This window comes from Eptesicus fuscus, chromosome 14 (assembly GCF_027574615.1).
Source record: "Eptesicus fuscus isolate TK198812 chromosome 14, DD_ASM_mEF_20220401, whole genome shotgun sequence".
Classification (NCBI taxonomy): Eukaryota; Metazoa; Chordata; class Mammalia; order Chiroptera; family Vespertilionidae; genus Eptesicus; species Eptesicus fuscus.
This window is the reverse complement of record NC_072486.1, coordinates 39,852,631-39,874,963: the sequence shown is the minus strand read 5'-3', so window position 1 is coordinate 39,874,963 and position 22,333 is coordinate 39,852,631. Positions and strand designations below refer to the sequence as shown.

Genomic DNA, 22,333 nt, shown 5'->3' with positions numbered 1-22,333 from the left:
AACCCATAATACATTATTAGCTATACAGGAAAATTTTTTAGATATACCATCATATATACTACTTTATTTATTCTTCATTCCTTACATTTCAGACCTTCTAAGTAGGATCTCTTTCTCTTGAAGGTACAGTTTAGGAATTTCCTAGAGTAGGGATCTTGTTATAGCAAACCTCTGGTTGTTTTTAGTTTGGGATAATCCTTCTGGTGTTTTCCTGACTATTTAATTGGTGATCAGTTTTTAAAGCAAGACTAAGCCCAGGTTGGAAGGATGTATTTCTTATTGCTTGTCTAACCAGCTACCCAACTCTGAAGAAGGTCCACATCTACATTTTAACTCGATTCTCAAGGGAGTGTACATTTGATATTCTGAGGTATTTAGAAACTCCATAAAATTCTTAAGTAGAGAAAAGGAATGTGATTTATTTGTAGTTTTTTAAAGGTTAGCAGTTGTATATGACTCATTAATGGAACAAAGCTGTCTCATGGATTCCTTAGTGACTGACTGTTAGTTTGACTAACTAGGACATTAAGCATATCTGCAAATTTGTGTATACTAGTATACATTTCAAAGGAGTAACATTCTTTGTACATATTCTTATGAATTCAGTTATATATTTTTATCAAAGGAACTATAAAATGTTTTAGAAATAAAGACATGATGTACTCATTGCTACATTTTCTCATAAAAATGCTTTCTTACATTTAGATTACCTCTCTAGTGACCTTGCAGCTAATAACCCTGGTTGGCCATGATGACCAGCTTGATGGACCAAAATACAAATGCACAGTATCTCTAGACTTCATCAGAGCTATCGCTAGGTAAGCATAGAGTAATTGTGAACATAAAATGTCTTGAATTATGTAAATTCTATACTAAATATAAAAATTAATGTCATTAGTCATTTAAGCAAGGAAAGATTATTTAAGTACCATGAATGAGTAAGTTTCACTGTAAAATGAACCCTCTCATCAAATTTACAAATAGCATAAAATTGGGAGAATTAGCTCATATGTTGGATGGCAAAAATTAAGATTCTGAAAGACAACAGAATGGAAAAATGGTCCCATAGTAGCAAGGTCATATTTAACGACAGTTAACTACAAAAAACTGTCCTATGTAATAAAACAATGTGGAAGAGACTTGACCTAAGTTCTGGGTATTTGAGCTGACTACATGGTTTTAAAAATCCTGGTGTCTCATTTAAGGGGTGTAATAGGTCTGTCTATTATGGTGTTGCCTTAGGCAGGCCAAAATCTGGTGTTCTGTGCTTAGAGTTTTAAGAGGGGTATTAAAAAATGGGTATATGCTGAGGAGAAGGCAGGAGGACAGTGGTAGAATGAGGAGAACCATGTCTGACTGAGGGACAGGGTGTGAGAAAAAACCTTATGAAGGATATGGTAGCCGTCTCAAGTATTTCAGGGGTTGTCATGTACAAAATGGATGGAACTAATTCTGAGTAATCATAGAGCATTAGAAGTTCTAGGAAAGAACTGTTTGTCGAAATGAGAGCTCTCTAAAAATGTAACGTGTTCTCACAAAGAGGTGTATTTGCTGTTAGGGAAAAAGTTCCAGCCGTTTTATATGAGTAAATTACTTCATCTCATGGTTGCAGCTGGATAACAATCTGTTGGGACTTGTAGTAGAAGGGGTAATGTGAATGTAGACTGGAATGTGGCTAAAGATAATCCATAAAACAGTGCTTCCCAGCCTTTTTGAATATGACAATTTTATTTTAATACTAGAAGCCCGTTGCACGAAGTTTCGTGCAAAAGACCTTCCTTCACCTGTCTGCTGGCACCAGTTTTCCGCCAGCACCAGTTTTCCTCTGGCCACCCGCTGATCGGAGCGCCGTTTCCTCTGGCCTCCAGTGTGATCGGCCACCCCGAATTCCTCCAGTGCCGTTTCCTCTGGCCGCCAGTGCGATCAGAGTTCCTCCAGCGCCGTTTCCTCTGGCCACCCGCCGATCGGAGCGCCTTCCACCAGCACGATCGGTCACCCTGAGTTCCTCCAGCGCCGCCGCCGGTGGAGGAACTCAGGGTGGCCGATCGCGCTGGCGGGAGGCACTCCGATCAGCGGGTGGCCAGAGGAAAACTGCTGCTGGCGGAAAACTGGTGCCAGCAGCCACGCAATCAGCCACCCGGAGTTCCGCCACCGGCGCCTTCCTCTGGCCCCATGGGTCCTCCCGCAGCTCCGGCCATTGGGGACGGCAGGAGGAACGGGGGGCGGGGATTCGTGAGTCAGCCCAATCGGCCACCCCGAGTCCCGCCCCCAGCCTCCCAACGGCCCAATCGTGGGCGTAGCGGAGTGATGGTAATTTGCGTATTACCATTTTATTAGGTATGATTCTTTTAAAATTAATCATGAGAGTATGTACATTTATTTCAAATTAATAACACATAGACATGAAACATTATTTATTCAGGCTAAAAACAGTGCTTGGCATTATGAATTTGCAGATCTCTAATGAATTGAAGTTCTAAAGTATACAGGTTAGCAGTCTGTACTCTGAAATCTCTTCTGAATTAAAAGATCTGTGATTATATGATGCAGGTATTTGAGATATTTTGGCATGTAGACTCTAAAACATAAAATAAGGTTTTTGAAATGTGTTGTTACAATAAAATTGGGCAAATTTTTACACAGAAGAAATTGAGCAAAATATTTTTTTGACTGTATTCAGTATGACCATAAGGCAATAACTTTGTTTTTCCAAACAATATTAATAATTCTATATCTAAGAGCCTACATCAAAGCATAACTTTTGAATGAAGCACCTTTATTTCAGCAATTTTGTCATTGCTTTAAATGTGTTGAGTCGTGCCCCAGCATAATCATGAACAGGGCAGAGGTTTGTGAATGCTCAGTATGGAGAATATACAGTGAACCAAACTGAATTGGGCATTAATTAATCCACAATATCAGTGATGTTAGACCCATCCAGAGAAATGCACTTCCATTTACCACTTCAGAAGGGAGCAGGGAATGTAGACCTGGAATTTTGCCCCAGACCTTGGCAACTCTGTGATTTGCTTTGTTAACTTTGTTTTCTTATTCTTCCTCACTTTCTATGGACAGTGTCCACAGAGTAACTACCTCTGTCTTTCCACATCGGCACCCTTCCACTCTCCTAACATTCTGCCATAATGAAAACCTGATTATTACCTGGGGATGTTCCTTCCCCCAGAGTTCTCTGTAGTGGTAGCTACTTATTTCTCAAACCCCAACCAGGGCTGCAGGGGTTCAGTAGCATCATTTTTCCTTGTTGCCACTTCCAGATTGTTACTAACCTCAAATGCTTATAAAAATGTGGGCTTTTTTGAGACTCGTATAATCTGGCTCTATTTCCCTCTTCTCCTATGGTTGATTATTGTCAACAGCCTCCCAACCATTCCATCTCATGTACTGAAGACTGGAGCACATGGTTCACAGACTTCTTTTCAACCTAGATTCTTGACTCTATTCAGACCACAGATCCTAACATCTGTATTCACTCTGTTCAGATTCACTGTGTTTCATAGAACAAATTAAGACCAGAAGTTGAGAACTCCTTCAACTGCCTGCATTGGTGCAAATCTTCTTTCCTTTTTCAGCAGGGTGGGTCCCTCTTCCTATCTGAGGCGGATTCTTCCACCTCTGCTCTCCCCATTTCCCCGGGACACTTTTTTTAAATTTAATAAATCTTTATTGTTCAGATTATTACAATTGTTCCTCTTTTTTTCCCCCATAGCTCCCCTCCACCCGGTTCCCACCCCACCCTCAGCCCTTACCTCCCCCGCACTGTCCTCATCCATAGGTGTGCGATTTTTGTCCAGTCTCTTCCCAAACCCCCCACACCCCTTTCCCCCTGAGAATTGTCAGTCCACTCCCTTTCTATGCCCCTGATTCTATTATATTCGCCAGTTTATTCTGTTCATCAGATTTTTAATTCACTTGATTTTTAGATTCACTTGTTGATAGATATGTATTTATTGTTCATAATTTTTATCTTTACCTTTTTCTTCTTCTTCCTCTTCTTAAAGAGTACCTTTCAGCATTTCATATAATACTGGTTTGGTGTTGATGAACTACTTTAGCTTTTTCTTATCTGTGAAGCTCTTTATCTGACCTTCAATTCTGAATGATAGCTTTGCTGGGTAGAGTAATCTTGGTTGTAGGTTCTTGCTATTCATCACTTTGAATATTTCTTGCCATTCCTGTCTGGCCTGCATAGTTTCTGTTGAGAAATGAGCTGACAATCGTATGGGTGCTCCCTTTTAGGTAATTAACTGTTTTTCTCTTGCTGCTTTTAAGATTCTCTCTTTGTCTTCTGCTCTTGGCATTTTAATTATGATGTGTCTTGGTGTGGTCCTCTTTAGATTCCTTTTGTTTGTGGTTCTGTGCACTTCCTGGACTTGTAAGTCTATTTCTTTCACCAGGTGGGGGAAGTTTTCAGTCATTATTTCTTCAACTAGGTTTTCAGTATCTTGCTCTCTCTCTTCTTCTGGCACCCCCATAATTCTGATGTTGGTATGCTTGAAGTTGTCCCAGAGGCTCCTTACACTATCTTCAAATTTTTGGATTCTTTTTGCTTTTCCGGTTGAGTGTTTTTTGCTTCTTTGTATTTCAAATCTTTGACTTGATTCTTGCGTTCCTCTAGTCTGCTGTTAGATCTCTGTATAATATTTTTTATTTCAGTCATTTTATGCTTAATTTCTAGTTGGTTCTTTTTCATATCCTCGAGGGTCTCGCTAAATTTATCGGCCTTTTCTAGGAAATTCTTATAACCATGGTTTTGGACTCTATATCCAGTCATTTGCTTTCCTCCATTTCTTTCGTTTGTGATCTGTTTCTTTGTCTCCACATTTTCGCTGCGTCCCTGAGTTGGTAGAGTAGCTTTGTGTGCTAGGTGTCCTCTATTGCCCAGTGGCTCAGCCTCCCCAGTTACCTGAGGTGGACACTCTTGGTACACCCCTTTGTGGACTGTGTGTACAGCCTTGTTGTAGTTAAGTCTTGATTGTTGTTGTTATCACTGGGAGGAATTGACCTCCAGGCTAATTGGCTGTGAGGATCAGCTGTGTCTATGCTGGGAGAACTTCTGTGCTGGAGACAGCCTTATGAGACAAGACTTGCAAAATTGCAAAAGCCTCTGTGCTCAGCTTGGATGGGGCAGAGTCTCAGGGCTGAGCAGACAGCAATGGCTTCCCATCAACCCTGCCCTATGAGGCCCCTGGGTCTCAGTGTCCCTTGGTAATCGCTGCAAGCACCTCTGAGAGAAAGCCGCCCTCAAGTTTCGCCTGCTGCCAGACAGTCCAGTTTCTCCCCCAATGAATTTGGATTCCCAGATTCTCACCTGGAACTGGAGTTCAGTGCAGTCGGTAGCTTCCATTTCCCTCCTACTTTAGAAAGCCAGCGGCACACTCAGCAGTCAGTCCTCTCTGCGTGCACTTGCACACGCACCTCCAGACCTCTGCCTTTTGCGGCTCCCCTGAGTTTCCGTGCGCTCCTCTCTTTTCCTGACAGTCCAGACTCCTCCCGTATGAGTCTGGGTTCCCAGGGTCTCACCCGGAACTGGGGTTCAGTGCAGTCGGGAGCTTCCGTCTCCCTCCCGCTAGAGAAAGCCAGCCAGGCACTCAGCCGCCCGTCCTCTCCGCGTGCGTGTCTTCGTACCTCAGCCTTTTGCAGCTCCTCTGAGTCTCCGTGTACCCCTCTCTTTCCTTCTAGTTGTAGAATTTCCACTTAGCCAGCTTTCCTGTGGTTCTGGATGATGTCCGTTCTGTCTTTTAGCTGTAGTTTTGAAATTGTTGTGCGAGGCAGCAGTTTAGGTGTTCACCTATGTCTCCATCTTGGTTTCTCTCCCCCGGGACACTTTTTATTCCTGAGGCTCTTTGTCCATTCTGGGGCATCTAACATTGTTGACTGCTTGCTCTCTTTTTCTTAAAACTGTCTTCTCTTACAGCCCATGGTTCCAGTCTCTTTATTCTTTGGCTGTTTTGTTTTTTGTTGTTTGTTTTCTTATTTTTTGTTTGTTTTATAAGGCACATTTGTTAGCTTATCCTATCTACCCTACCTTTAAATGTGGCTGATCCTTGAGGCTTGGCTCTTTTTTCATATACTTTTTTCCTAATCAGTTTTAGTATACTCATGACTTTAACACCATCTATAGTTTAATAATTCTCTAATTGTCAAGGCCAGACTTCTAATATTCCTTTCCTTTATTGGATGTTTCCCAGTTATATCAATACATTTCCAAAACTGAACTCAGAAATTCTAACCTCTACTTCCGCCTGCCAACAAAAAACGTAATGATCCAGCTTTCCTCCCATGTCCTTATTTCAGCGATCAGCACTGCAGTCTGCCATGTTGCACAGGCTGAAATCAGGGATTCTTGACATTGCTCTCTCTCACACTCTCCGTATCCAAGCATTAGTCCTGCTGAGCCTAGAAGTCCCACCTATTGATCTCAAAGTCATTCACTTTTACCACTTGAACTGTTACCCCTTTAGACCAAGCCACCATCACCTCTTCTCTAGTAACCTCTTAATTAGTCTCCTATCTACTTTAATTTGTTGTCCACACTATAGCCAAAATGACCTTATAAAAATGTAATGTCACCCTGCTACTTAAGTCTTTAATAGTTTTACATAACTCTAAATAGGAATAAAAACAGAATCTTTGAAATAGCCTATAAGGGCCCAGTGATCTGGCCCTGACTTTGTGCCCTGCCATGTCTGGCACACACGTCTTCTCTCCTAGGTATTTGTACTTCAACCTGTCTGGCTTATTCAGTTCTTCATATTCACTTTGTGATCCCCATCTTTACATATATGTGGCAAAGATGAGAATCCAACTCCTCCTCTCCGTTAGCTAATGGCTGAAGAAGCCTCAAGTATACTATGACAACCATCCAACCTCCAGCCCCCCACAGTCATACAGCTCCCATTGTCATGTTCTAATAATTATAATTTTAACTAATTAACTTAATAATTAGAATTCATCTTTCTTCAGTATAAGTACACGAAGCTCAAGCAGAGACTGTGTTTGTGTCAATCCCCACTTTATTTCAAACCCAGCACAATGCTTTAAACTTAGTATATGCTAAATATATAAATTTTGCATGTTTTCCTATAATGATTAGCAATAAAACTTCATATGAAAGGGGACCATTGTGGGCTTGTCTTTTGGGGCAGCAAGAAGGGAGCTAAAGAGGCAAAGTCTCATTCCATATTCGAGGCCTGGTGAAGAAAGGAGATCCCAAGTATAGTTACCAGAAGAGAGGTAGGTAGGCCTATATCCAGACACCTGTGGCAGAGAACCAACAATTAGATCACAGGACAAACCTAAATGTCCAAAATAAGGGAATGGATCAGTAATTTATTGTAAATTCTTACTTAAAGAAACACTATGTAGTTATTAAAAATCATACTTTTCAAGGATAAGAACATGGAGTTAAATGGTTAAATATGAGCTTAAGTGGATAAAGCAGTTATTTATAAAGTATATACAAGGAAAACCTAAGGGAACAAAATGATGGTCAAAATTGTCAGTTGCTGCCAAGAAATAAAGTGGAGTCTATCCAATTTAACGATACAGCAGTCATTTGTATCTTTATCAGGGACACTTTCAGAAATACAGTGGGTGGATGTCAGATTATAGTGTATTTAAATAGTACTTATAAGAAAGTAGAAGCAGCAGATAGAGAGAATGTCTTTATTTAACATTTATTGTGTTATTATAATCATTGTGCTAGGCTTTGGGGATATGGCAACAAGTATAACAGATCTCTGTTCTGTCCCCATGAGCCTATAATCTAGAATGTTTTGCCATAAAGAGGAAGAGATAGGATTATTACCTATTAAAGGTATGTGAGAGGGTCATTATTTTTTTAAAGATTTGAGCATATTTAGGTGGTGATCGGAAAGGACTGCTAGGGAAGCAAAGTTAATAATACACATCAGAGAGAGATTAATTTAAAGCATCATAAAGTCCTTGGAATGGTATATAAGCATGGGGTTTAGGAAGAAATAGCCTTAGCTGAGGAGGAGAATCCTTTTGCATTAAAACAAGAGGAAAAGTGTATTCAGATAGAGTTCAGTGTCGAGCTGAAGTTGAGGGAATTCTGATCTGAGGTTCCTATTTTACCTGTAAAGGAAGGGGGACAATTCAGACTAAGTCCAGAAGTGGTAGCAGTTTGAGAGGAATATAGATATTTTGAATAGCTGCTGTGGGGAAGGGAAAGAAAGTGCTGACAAGGAAAGCAACTTGCTGAGAGTGTTGAGGCCCCAGTTGAGGTTCCTGACCTTGAATTTACAGTGGCAGCGATCTGTGAAACTTGTGATCTCCAACAGCATTCCAGAAATATGCCGGGTACTGGGACAGCAAAAGAATATAATTGAAGTCACATAAGATTGGGGTTTTGCCAGGTGAATTGAGTGAGTGCTAGCTAGTGAACACTTGAAGTGTCAAACAGTGGAGTCTAAGCTAGGAGGGGAAGGAAGAAAGAAAGTAAAGCTTTAGAGGGCTAAGTGCCTGGCACATAGATACTCAGTAAGTATTTGTTGATCAGAAGAAAATAAAGGGGTTTATGAACTGGTTATCTGATAGGTGTTCCAGATAGCTTAAAGGAAGAGTTTGGAGATCAGAGGGTAGAACGTACAAATTTGTTTTTAGAGAAGAACATCTCAGTTTGATCATGGATCATAGAAGACCATTGAAGGTTAAAAAAGACAAGTGTGCAGTGAGGTCACTCAGGCTCATGTAGATCTTGGGATGGAAAGGTAGTCTAAACTGAATGCTACATTATTCAGTGAGTAAGAATGGTGATAAAGGGGCTAGAGGATGGTGAATGGAATGGTCTAAGTCTCAGAGGACCAGAGCTTTTTTGCACAAGGACTTAACCCCACATGACAGGACTATCTAGGGTACAGGAGAGAGTCTAAACCTCATTGGGAAGAGCTAAAGAAAAGGGTTGCTTCCCAAAGTTTAACTAGCCCAGAAGAGGAAAAAAAATATTCATGGAAGAGATAGAGGTCATAGAGAACTTTATTGACCAAGGAACAGTGGAAAGATTTGGACAGAGAAGCAATAGGAGACTGGTCCTAGAAAGGGAGCCCAGGATACAGAAGAAGCTTATTAAATATTGTTTTTGGACTGTTCCTAATATTAATGGTAGTTCTAGGTTTCCAGTTTGTTTTTCTTCCATAGTCAGTGTGAAGGCACTACCGGATAACTTAAGATTACAAATTGAAGTTGTACAGTTGCAAATTGTCAGAAGAACCAAACTAGAAAAGAATTAAACTGCTCACCAAAGTAAAAGGAAATAAAATAGCACCCCATGAGAAAGAAGTATTTTGGTGTTATAAAAGAATCCACAAAATGAAATGAAAGGATAAAGGCTAAATTAAACTCATAGCTATATACCATGTAATTAACTTGTATTAAAATATTGCAAATTCTGATTTAAGAATTACTCCTGGGAAAATTGTCACCAACACTGTTTGTGTTTATCCTATTTCCTTTTAGATGCTTACTTTAGAAAATAATTAATTTGGATTCTATGAAAGAATCTCCTGTCTATATAAAAATTATCCCAAAAACTTAAAAATGTCTTTATATGAATCTAACTAGTGGCCCAGTGCATGGATTCATGCACATTGAAAGGAAATGAATTAGAAGAAATAACAACATGATATAACAACAACAAAACAAGATATAAAAACAACAAAACATGATATACAAATAACACTGATAAAAACAATGACTGATAAACTGATTGAACTTATTCTAATATCTCCCTGTATACCACATTAAGAGTAACAACATTTTCAGAGTGCTTAACTAATTTCCCTTGTGATGGAGAATTTACAAATTTAACTTTAACATCACATGCTCTTTGAACTTGAAAGAAAGCAATGTATAACTGACCATGTCTGAAAACGGGTTCAGGTAGGAATATTCCTACTCTGTCTAGATTGGCACCAGCAAGAGCTTTATATGTATCATGCATGTGTGAGTCAATGTTTATTTTTAAATTGCCAGTGCGCATCATATGTACTGTTCGGTTGGGTTAATCGGTTGGATGGTCAGATGAACGGATGGTCAGTCCCTTAGCCTTTTATATATAGAGATATGCATCTGAAACCATGAAAAATGAGAGAAAGTACTTGCAGAGTACATAACTCCCTTTGTAAGTTAAACTTTCTTTAGGCCAGCTGGTGGGGGTCTGTGGTTGAGCGGTGACCTTCAACAGCACGTGCCAGGGTTATGGGCTCAATCCCCAGTAGGCGGCATGCAGGAGGCAGCTGATCAATGATTCTCATCATTGATGTTTCTGTATCTCTCTCCCTCTCTCCCTTCCTCTCTGAAATCAATATAAATATACTTTAAAAAAGCAAACAAACTTTCTTTAATGTGAATTGTTTGTCTTCAAGTCCTTAAAGCACAAAGTTATCTTTGGAATATGTTACATAATTTTTGATGTTGCCCTTGTGGCTATTCTGTCAAATTCTTCCATGTCTTAGAATAATATATTTGGGGATCAGTTGCCAAGTCATCTGTTTATATTGGGGATGGAGGGACGATAGAGAAAGGTAGTCATACATGTTGAGCAGCAAACGTTTTTTAAGGGAATGATCTTACATATCCTTTTCCTGATTAATTTAGTTTTTAATAAAAAGTTTTTAACTGTTTGATTCAGTTTGCTTGAATACTTCCCAGTGGCAAAGCAGAGTAGAATATAATGCAGCTTTTATAAATGAATACATTTAAATGCTTAGTATTTTTAAATCAGTTCATTCGTTCTATTAAAAAAAATTTTATTGCACAACTGTGCTATAGTTAGACAAATAGATTACTAAGTAAAATAAGGAGTCCTACCAGTAACAAATATTTTAATTTGTTTTTTTTTCTCTTCTAGTTTCAGTCCATTATACAAACAATTATCCTTCGCTGTCACAACATAGTACAATTCTCTGTTCTCCTTTCCCCTCTTAATGTAGATATCTCTTCATATTGATCATTTTGTATGGCTATGTAATATTCTATCAAATGTCTTCTAATCCCATAGTATTGGAAGTTAAATTATTTTAATCTTTAGCTTCTAAACTTTCTTTTTTACCCAATGCCAAAGAAAAATGACATTAAAACAGCATTAAGTTTACCTTATCACTTAAGGATTATAACCTTAAGATCCAGTCATTATGGGGAAAGGTGCCTGGAGAGATGTACAAATTTTACTCCCCTTTTTACCTGTGGTTAAAAATAACTACTATGTTTTCTTCTAAGATCCTCTGAAACACATCTTTTCAACCAATACCATGTTTTGTTTTGTTTTTAAGTGATTTGTTAGTGGTACCTTGTTGCTAGTAATTTTGACCAAGGTAGGGGTTGGAGGTGTTCTAGAACTGAATGAAAGAAAAACACATAAAACTAAAATAGCTTTTATGGTATATAACTATATCTTTTGTGGTTTTATGCCTGAGATAAGATTTAAAAATTTTTAGTACCTATTTTTAGTTGTTTTATTACTGCTAGTTATAATAAGATTGTTTTGGCAGTGTTTTTATGCATTTGGAAAGGTTAAGTATTCTTCAGAGAGGCACAGTTGTAATAAGACAATTAAGGTATTTTTCAGTCCACCATTAGGTACCACAATATCCATAGAATCTCATTTCAGCTATTTTTAAATGTTTTTTTCATAAGCAGTATCTATACTTCCACATTCCAAATTTTAAAAAATATTTGATGTCAGTCATTTGCTTAGAAACATTTTTAGAAAGTATATTATAAAATGATAGACAAAAACATTAATTGGTGATGATTTAATAAATAAGAGCATGCAATTAGTGAATCTTTAGAAGGCTATTCTCACATGGATGATTATTTTTGTAGAATTGAATACTTTAAGGCTTTAATTTTATACTTATTGCTAGATCATTATATCTAATTATTTTGACCATTTATTCAAATAATAAACCTCTAAGTCTGAATATTTATAGTGAAGAATGAGTTTGGAGAAAGGAAAATAATTATATGTCTTTCTCTCCCTGCTATTTTATTCTGCCTGCTACCAGAGTACAAAAATATACATTCACATCGTCTGTTGTAGCATATTCTTGGATCATACAGATTTAGTTACAATACACACACAGGTCAGCCAGTGTTAAAAGATTGAAAAGAATGAAAACTACAAATGAGGACAGATGAGCTATGCATTCTGTAATGATAAAACAGGTGTTTTGGAAGATAAACAGTATTCAAAAGCAAAGAAGATTTAAATACTTTTGCATCTCTAATTACTTTTTTCTGGTTATTAGACAAAAAGCAAATAGCTTTCAAATGAAATCTAAACTTTCTGTAGTATAATTGAAATGCAGAATGTTGAATAGTTCTAACTGCATTTCCTTTTATTAGAAAAACAAGCTTCATGAGAGGGAAAATAAACTTTTTAAAGAAACTCTTTTCCTAGTTACATTTTGAAAAATCAATGTCAATTCTATCATGGTGCTTTTGACAGCACCATAGGATTATTCACCATCAGTTGTGAATTATATTTTGCATGTGTTTCCCAGAATCATGCATGTAAAGCTGAGCAGTCTGGGGGGTGAGGATGCTAACCTATTATCTGTTTTTGTTTATAGGACGGTGAACTTTGACATAATAAAATACTTGTATGATTTCTTGTGAAAACAAGCTTCAAAGCCATATGGACACTGTGACAATGACTAAGCCAAGCTGTGTTCATCCAACTACTTAGCTGGCCAGGGAGAGGAGTTCTTTGGCTCTACTGGATTTGTCCAGACAGGTGCTGGCCCAGCATGGAATCTGATGAAAATACTCTGATTGGTCTGGGTGGATGTGAGCAGAAGACTATTTACCAGGGGCCCTGGAGTATTTGGAAGCAATGTGTTAATTATAAACAGCAGGGTTTGAGCACAATCTGTTCTACTCTTAATGATGTTATCTTAACACTGAAATTGCCTGAAACCCATTTACTTAGGACTACATTTTGCTGTGAACCATCCCCTGCGCTTTGAAGGTGCCAGCAGCCCTTGTATATAAGCCCAGTCTTTCTACTTCCTCTCCACAGGAGCCTCTGCACTTGCTTGCCAGAGCAGATTTTCCTAAGGCCACTGTTTTAAAAGATCATAGTTGCAAAATATAATAAATAGAGGTGTGCTTTTTAAAAAAAATCCAAGCTTGTACGTGCGTATCTTTCACCCTGCTTTTCTTAAAAGGCCAGGATAGTTTGATCAGATCTAGGCCAACTTTCCATCTCTAAGCCTACTTTAACTAGGGTGCTTGTATGAGGTTTATCTGGTCATTCTTGCCATTAACCACCCAATCTAGCTTTTTAAATACTCATGATAGTTTTCTTTTTTTAATCATTGAACTTTAAAGTTCCACAATAAATTTTTTTCCTGTTGGATCAATGAACATTAGGGCTGATTTTCTTGTCTGTTCGTATTTTTAAAGCAGCTTTCTGTTAGCATTTGAATAATTGAAAATTGTTTTGCGCAGATTTAAAGTGCTTAATTATAGAGCCTAGTTTAAATTTCAGTGGCATTTTACTCTCTCGTTCCTTTCTTGAAGAAAAAGGCTCACAGTGAGCACTCCCGGATAGGAAGTCTTTTAAAAATGTAGTGGTTATCTGACACTTTCTGGATCAAAGAAAACAAGTATTTGTCTACTTACATTTATTTATTTAGTGGTAATGAATAGAGGGGAAAAAACTGGACTTCCTTTGTTTCTCCCTACATAAGACAGCAAGGGTAGACTTTCTTGCCCAAAAGATGACATCCACAATTAGTGATAGAGCACTCACACCCTGAGTCTCTTGTTCCTCATAAGATGGTTAAATTTTTTGTTCTACAAGATGTTTAGAGAAGCCAGAATCAGGGTAAAGCCATGTGCATTGCAAATGCAGGCTTAGGTTTCCTGCACATAGAAATCCATGTGTCATTAAAGTAGTGAGGAAAGAGTCAAGAAATAAAATGGAGTCATTATAGTCAAGCTGCTAAATTACTAAAGTGAAGTAGGTTGAAGCAAGAGAAAACGATTGTATCCTTGCTTTAGCTTGCGGACTTAAAATTTGAATTTTTTAGTAGTCTATCAATGTCTATATATATATCCTGTATGTAGATCATTCTCTGAAGAACTTAGGAAAGAATGTTCATGTGTCCAGACCACCTGACACCTATTATTCAGATCACCTGACATCCATTATCCAGACCACCAGACAAAGATTACCATTTTGGACCAATCCAGAAGCTAAGAATGCAGGACTGATTTTTTTTTTCTTTCTCAAGAATATACTTTTTACTGTTAAGAGCTCTCAATTTTTCTCTTTTCTTTGAAACACTCTTGATATCCTTATAATTTAACCCAGTTATTAATTAACTGGAAAGGAAGAGAGGGAAGGCTGAATATTATATGCATGCCCAGTAAATTCTAAAGGGGAGAGAGTGCTTGTCAGTCATACCTGGGAACAGAGCATTGGCAAGAGTAGGCATAGAGGCATGGCCACTGCAAGAGCAGGAAGATTTAATATCTAAACTCCTAAACAAAGAGGTTTCGTCTGGCTCTTGCTGCTGACGCCTGACTCCTGGCTTGCAGGGCTGTTAAAGCTCTGCACTCGCCCAATGGCCTACAGCCTTGTGGACCCCACATATCATGGACTGATGGACTGGAATTAGCCTAATGCTCTGCCAGACTCTCCACCATGGAAAGGAAACTCTGAACACTGGGTTTGTGTTTAGTTCTGCTGGATTCCTAGATGCACCTCTTCCAGGACTGGATTAAGGTAAATGGGACTTTGGAAACCGTGGGATATAACTACATGCAAATAAAAATCATTTATTCTCCCGTGTGAGATTTAAAAAAATTTTTTTTTCAAGGTACCATAAAAACCCGACCCTCTACACCCAGTGGGGAAAGGGATCCCCCACTTCCACTGATAACACTCTGGGTATTACCTGGTAGTGTTTCTGATTTGCAAACCCTTAAATAAAATTTTGCTATTTTTAATTTTAGCACAGTCAGATTCATTTATGCTTGGTTGACAGTTTGGGTAGCTGATTCCTGGAAGAGCAATGCCATTTGGGAAAGTGTTCAGCCCTCATAGTTTGCTATAAAGTGGTAGGTCTGCTCTGCAGGCTTTTTGGATAGGCTGGGACCAGTCTCCATTTCAAGTGAAGGACTAGAATATCAGGAGGGGGGAGGGGCAGAGATTGTCAAATAGGGAACTAGGGAGGACAGAAAGGCAGTTTCTTGTGACTCTCCATGGCTTTTCCTCACTGTTGGCCACCTGTCCACTGCCTAGCACGTTGCCTGTCCCTTATGCCCCACACTGAGCTATGCTGCAAAATACCTTGTAACCAGATTTTCTCTGCCCCTGACTAGGCCATCAATCAGAACTTTCCTGTTTTGTAATTTACTTCTAATGGCTGCTAAATAACTCACTAATTTGATTTATTTATTTAAATGAAGACTAACAGAGCATAATATGGATATTAGCATTTTACAAGGGTCATCTGCAAATGATTTCTCTATGGGAATTATGCTGGTTGGTGGGTCAGATATTTCCTTTAAGGGAGGAAGTTCTTAAATTATACTGGGCATCTATTCTACCTAGCTAAAAGTGATGTAGTAGAAGAAGAAGGTTACCAAGCTGTGGGTTTTTAGATTTTTTTGTACGCGGTTAATCCTTTTTAAAATGTCTTCTTTCAATTACCATGACCCAGGTATACATAGTGAGGTGGAGACATTACTTCCTCTTCCCTTTATTAGGTCAATTTCAATCCCTGAATTCACCGCTGAAGCAATTCCTTTTTAATAACTCGAGGGATTGTGAACCAAAAAACCTCTTCTTTTTAAGCCCTAAAGTCAGAAAGGGATCAAGTTCCTAGGGCAGCAGTTAAGAGGGCTCTTGGAGTCAGACTCACTTGTATCAAATCCTGGTTGTATCTCCTACAGGCTGTGTGACTTTAGACAAGTTATTGAATCTCTCTGCCTGTTTTCTCACCTGTACAGTGGAGGATAGAACTACTTTGTGGGGTTGTTTAGAGGATTAAATAAACTATATATTTAAGGCAATAGTTCTCAACTAGGGGCAGTTTGCCATCCAGGGAACATTTATAATTTCTGGAGACATTTTTGTCACAAGTAGGTGCAAGTGGGAGGTTAGAGGCCTGGATGTAGCTAAACCTCTTAAACACATATCCCACAACAGAATTATCAGGATTACAGTGTCAGTAGTGCTGAGGTCAAGAAATTCTGAATTTACTAAGGTACCTGTCACATAATAATTGCTCAATAAATGTTAGATATTGTTATTGTGAAATACTAGAGGCCCAGTGTATGAATTAGTGCACCAGTGGGGTCCCTCGGCCTGGCCTGTGGGATCGGGCCAAAACGGGTTCTCCGACATCTCCCAAGGGCTCTCGGATTGCAAGAGGGTGCAGGCCAGGCCAAGGGACCCCACCGGTGCACTATTGGGGCTGGGGAGGGACTGCGGGAGGGCTCCAGGGCATTTTGGCCTATCTCACTCAGTCCCAATTGGCTGGATCCCAACAGCAAGCTAACTTACCAGTTGGAGCGTCTGCCCCCTGGTGGTCAGTGCATGTCATAGCGAATGGTTGAGCAGCCTTAGCATATCATTAGCATATTAAGCTTTAATTGGTTGAACGGCTGTCTAGTCAACCAGCTACTTAGCATATTAGGCTTTTATTATATAATTATATAGGATTTATTTGTGGCCTAGAAAGAAAGTGAGAATATGGTAACATTTCAACTAAAAAGAAGAGGTACTCTTACCTAACTGTACCTATAAAAATTATTTCTTGTTTAAAATTTTGGAATTATTTTCTTAATGTTTTTTAAAAAACCTTTTTTTCCCCATCACCATTTATCCTGCTTTCATGAAGTTTACAATCTAGCAAAGAACCTTAGGATGATAAAAGAAATCCTCATGTTTTTGCAAGTTGATTCTACAAACCATTTCCAGTGAGAAAAGTCAGCTTCCACCTTCATACATAAAAGAAAAATGTCATCATCTCTTGTATATCCAGGACTCATAGCACCCAAGAGTTTCAAGGCTGGGAAAGAAGTTTCTAGAAAGAAACTCAGATCTAGTTTTGGTCTCCAGAAATTTCATTTCCCTGATATCAGATGAATCCAGCTTCTATCTGGGATGAAGTTGAACTACAGGATCTATCAACTGTCTAGCATCATCTCTGCCTTTATGGTCCTGTCAGCCTGTAACCATTCCTACTGAGAATGTCCAGATCTGCCGCAGATGTAATAGAGGCTTTCAAATAACACTTCTGGGTTGGTCACGGTGCTGAAGAGCCAGGTCTTTCTTCTTCAATGCAGCCCATCTTTAACCAATCTATCGCCAACAGGAGAGAGAGAGCAATTTTGGAATTATTTAAATCGATACAGTGCCTGGTATATGGTTATTTTTGGAATGGAAGGCTTATGTAGTGGGTTTTAATCCACATGCAGATTTCATTACTTCTTTTTCAGGATCTTGTTGAATAGTCAAAACCCTCATCTGAGAATGATTGAATCAAAAACAGGTGACTGAAGAATTACATTGTTTGCCCTCAGGTATGATGTCTAGACAATTAGTGATGTACCTCAAATAAATTTAATGTAATTAAGCTGGTCTGGGGCATGAATCCTCAGGGAGGAAGCCTCCTTAGCCCCTCCAAAGTCTGCACCACTCAGCTTTACTACACAAAGAAAAGTAATGGACCAAATCCAGGAATAATGATCCTTTATCACATAAGTACTTAGTAGTTCTCTAAAATAGTAGATGAAGTACAGCAACTGCCCATGTGTGCAGCCAGGGCTATAATAGTGTCCTCCCTTGCTACCTGATGCCTCACACTATTGTGTACCATAATTTTTTGCATTTCATGCCTTTAGCTATGAACAGAGACTTGGAGGTAATTAGACCAGAGGCTGATATTATTCAGCTTCAGTTCCTACCTTTTTGAAGGCTTCATCTGCTACAAAGTGTGACTGCCTATCATATGTGAATAGTTTAGATAATTTTGCATGTAATTTCAGTCTGCTGACACAAAATGCTCAGTAGAGCTCAAAGAAATCTTTTCTATCAAGATAGCAACAGTTCACTCAAATTTGCCATTAAATGCCTTAAATACACAGTTAGTGTTCATTTTTCAGCAGTGACACATTCAAGAAGCACAGTATGAGAACTAGAAATTTGGTAGAGCAGAGAAAATTATAATCAATTCATTCATTTAACTGCATGTTGATGCACAGTAATCATGGGAATTTTAGAAGGCATTCAACTGTTTGAATAAATACTAGTGGCTTTGGCATGATGGAAAGAGCTTGGATTTTTAAAGCCAGGAAAGATCAGCTTGGGTTTTGGATAAATCATTCATTTCCTTGGTCTGTGAAGGAGTTGCGAGTCTGATTTAACCACAGTTTTCACACAAGTATTAATCTTTCAACAAATACTAAGTACTGGCTATGAGCCAGGCATTGTATTGGATTTAGGAGATACAGATTTCTGGCCTGGACAACAGGTACTATCAGCATTGATACAGCTATTCTGGAGATAGGAAATCCTGGGGGAGAAGTTAGGTCTATGGCGTGAGGAAGATCATGAGTTCAACTTTAGACATTTTGCCCTTGATGTGCTTATGAGTTATCCAAGTAGTAATATAAAGTAGGTGGTTGGATTTAGGTTAGAGATCAGAGTTACTACAAAGTGTAAACTCTAGGAGTCATCAGAATAAAGGTGGCCATTTAGTGAGTTAAAGGTCTTAGTTCTTATAGTATCCATGATGTGGTGAGGGAGAAACCATCTGGAAATGATTTAAAGAAAATATATATAAGGTGGTTATAACTATTGCAGTTCAACTGAAAGTTAATTTTTTAAAGTAACAATTCTCCACTATTCATGTGAAGCTCATTCCCTTCAGTGCATGAAGCAGCAGTAAGAGACCAACCTGGGCTAAGTGCCATGTACTATATGGTCTTACAACGAAAAACCAAGCCCACTTAGAGTTTTAGTTCTGTGAAGAATGTTAGATCCAAACACAATTTCATTACTTTTCAGCTGACTTTCATAGTACAGTTGACCTTTGAACAAAATGGGTTTAAATTGCACAGGTCCACTTATTTGTGGATTTTTTTCAATATATTGGAAAATTTCTGGAGATTTGCAACAATTTGAGGGGAAAAAACTTACAGACAAACTGCACAGCCTAGAAATATTGAAAAAATTAAGGAAAAGTTAGATATGTCATAAATGTATAAAATATAGGTCCGCATTTTCTCTTCCTTATGGTTGTCTCAATAACATTTTCTTTAGCTTTATTGTAAAAATATTTAATACATATAACATAAAAATATGTTAATCTACTGTTTGTTATTGATAAGGCTTCCAGTCAACAGTAGGCTATTACTAGTTAAGTTTTGGGGAGTCAAAAGTTATGTGTGGATTTTCAACTGAATGGAGTGGGAGTAGGGAGTTGCTGTCTCCTAACCCCTCCATTGTTCAAAGATTAATTGTAATAGAGGCATTATTCTGACTCAGGTGTTTCTGGAATTTCTTAACTCTCTTTAGATTCACTTAATACAGTGGTTCTCAACCTTTCTAATGCCGTGACCCTTTAATACAGTTTCTCATGTTGTGGTGACCCCCAACCATAAAATTATTTTCATTGCTACTTCATAACTGTAATTTTGCTACTGTTATGAATCGTAATGTAAAAATCTGTGTTTTCAGATGGTCTTAGACTCTACAGATCTGTAAATTGTGTTGTATATTTCAGGTGTACAGTTCTATAATACATCATTGGTATATTGTGTCAGGACCCACAGGTTGAGAACCGCTGCTGTAGAGCCTAAGACATCGGAAAACACAGATATTTACATTACGATTCATAACAGTAACAAAATTACAGTTATGAAGTAGCAACGAAAATAATTTTATGGTTGGGGGTCACCATAACATGAGGAACTGTATTAAAGGGTCGCGGCATTAGAAAGGTTGAGAACCACTGACTTAATGGGATTCATTCACTTGGCAATGAAGAGAGCCTCAGAGGAACTGAGATGCACTAACCTCGTAAACATCAATGAGAAAGCATGCTAAAATAGAACTCCTGCTGTTTCTATATCAGTCTTTCTTTAATTGAAAAATGTTGACTACGTGTTAGTGCAAGTTTTGGTATATTTACTTCTAGTTGCTATATTGTTCTTATGATTTAAAGACAAATGTAATTGTCTTTTATACCGAGAAAGAAAAGACAGGTCTGGTGGGGTCCAGTGGCAATCATAGCAGCCTGTGAAATAGGATTGGTTGGAGAATTAAGATTGAAGTTTCACCAAAAATATTTAGAGTGAATAAAGTTTTTTAAAAAGTCATTTATATACAAGTAGTTGAAATGTGAAACTACATCAACATAATGAAAAACATCAAAAACTAATCCTCAAATATGTGTGGCCAATATGTATCTTTTAAAGAAATGCTTATCATGGTAATAAAACAGGAGGAAGAACAAAAGAAACTCTAAAGTGAGGAAAGAGAGTCAAAAAAATTGAAGTATGGAATGAGGAGGACAGTGAAACAGATGCTAACTTATAGAAATTTGAATCAAGATAGCACTGAAACAGAATGTTCCATTTATCTGTTGCTGAATAACAAACCACCCCACTCTTAATGGCCTAAAAACAACAATCATTTATATTTTGATCCATGAAACTGCAGTTTGGGCAGGGCGTGGCTCCAGACAGCAACTTGACAATGGAATTGGAGTCACGTGAAGGCTGGCTCTTGTCTGGAGGCTGATGCTGACTGGTGCCTCTCACCTGGAACACCAATGTGTGGTCTCCATGTGTTCTCCCCACTTCCTCCTGGTATGATGACTAGATTCAGAAAGCCAGCATCCCAAGAGAAACTGGCAGATGCTGCATGGCCATGTCTAATGTAGCACCAGAAGTTACATAGCATCACTTTTTCTGCATTGTGTTTAAGCAGTGATTGTGGCCTAGTTATATTGAAAGGGAAGGGAATTAGACCCACCTCTTTATAGAAGGAGTGTCAAAAATTTGCAAACATGAATTAAATTACCACACAGGATATATAGGCTGAAAATAATACTTTCATGTGAAATAGATGGAATATATTTCATGTCATTTCAAAATTTGGATTGTTGTGGTAGTGACCGCTGGTTGTCCTTCTACCCCACCAAGTATCTTTGCTTCCTTCCTTCTAAAGCTCAGGAGCTGTGGCTATAAGAAGGTCAATGTCATTGGAGCACAGGAAGCAAAAGCAACTGTGGTATGAGATAGGATCAGAGAGGTAATGGGGGCCAGGCCATGTATGGCCTTGCAGGAATTGAAAAACCTTGGTTCTTTTTTTGTTTTGTTTTTTAGTAAATTACACTTTTATGTGAATTTATTGGGGTGACATTCATTAATAAAATTCTATAGGTTTCAGGTGTACAGTTCTATAATACATCATCTGTATATTGTGTTGTGTGTCCACCACCCCAAGTCAAGTCTCTCCATCACCATTTATCCCCCTTTTATCCTCTTCTACCACCCCCCATCTCCCTTTCTCTCTGGCAGTCACCATACTGTTGTCTGTGTCGATGAGGTAATTTTTTGTTGGTATGTTTGTTTTTTGCTCAATCTCCTCACCTTTTTCACCCAGCCCCACTTCCCCTTCCCCTCTCACTGCTGTCATTCTGTTTTCTATCTATGAGTCTGTTTCTATTTTGTTACTTTATTTTGTTCATTAGATTCCACCTATGAGTTAAATCATATGGTACTTGTCCTTCTCTGACTGGCTTATTTCAACTTAGCATTGTGATCTCCAAGTCCATCCATACTGTCGCAAAGGATAAGATTTTCTTTTTTGCAGCTGAGCAGTATTCCATTGTGTAAATATACCACAACTTTTTTATCTACTCATCTACAGATGGGCACTTGGGCTGCTTCCAAATCTTGGCTATCCTATCTAATAAAGAGGTAATATGCAAACTGACCATCACTTCAACACACAAGATGGCCACTCCTATGTGTGGACACAAGATGGCCAGCAGGGGAGAGCAGTTGTGGGCGATCAGGCCAGCATGGGAGGGCAATTGGGGGCAACCAGGCCTGCAAGGGAGGGCAGTTAGGGGGGACCAGGCCTGCAGGGGAAGGCAGTTGGGGGAACCAGGCCTGCAGGGGAGGGCAGTTGGGGACAACCAGGTCAGCAGGGGAGGGCAGTTAGGGGCAATCGGGCCAGCAAGGGAGGAGTTAGGCATTGATCAGCCTGGCAGGGGAGTGGTTAGGGGGAGTGATCAGGTTGGCAGGCAGAAGCGGTTAG

The 22,333-nt window shown here is 38.8% G+C and overlaps 1 protein-coding gene across 3 annotated transcripts in view; it reads left to right on the top strand.

Annotated features, from left to right (window-relative positions):
• The window catches only part of ORC5 (origin recognition complex subunit 5), a 68,476-nt gene extending 53,634 nt beyond the window's left edge, over nt 1-14,842 (top strand). For 2 of the 3 annotated variants that reach the window (XM_008149860.3, XM_054726319.1), the window contains 2 exons: nt 706-818; nt 12,615-14,842. In XM_008149860.3, coding sequence (XP_008148082.1) covers nt 706-818; nt 12,615-12,660 — 159 coding nt within the window. In that variant the 3' untranslated portion in view covers nt 12,661-14,842. The remainder of the gene's footprint in view (nt 1-705; nt 819-12,614) is intronic. The other variant, XM_054726321.1, reaches the window with a different exon arrangement.
• Nucleotides 14,843-22,333: the final 7,491 nt, after the last annotated feature.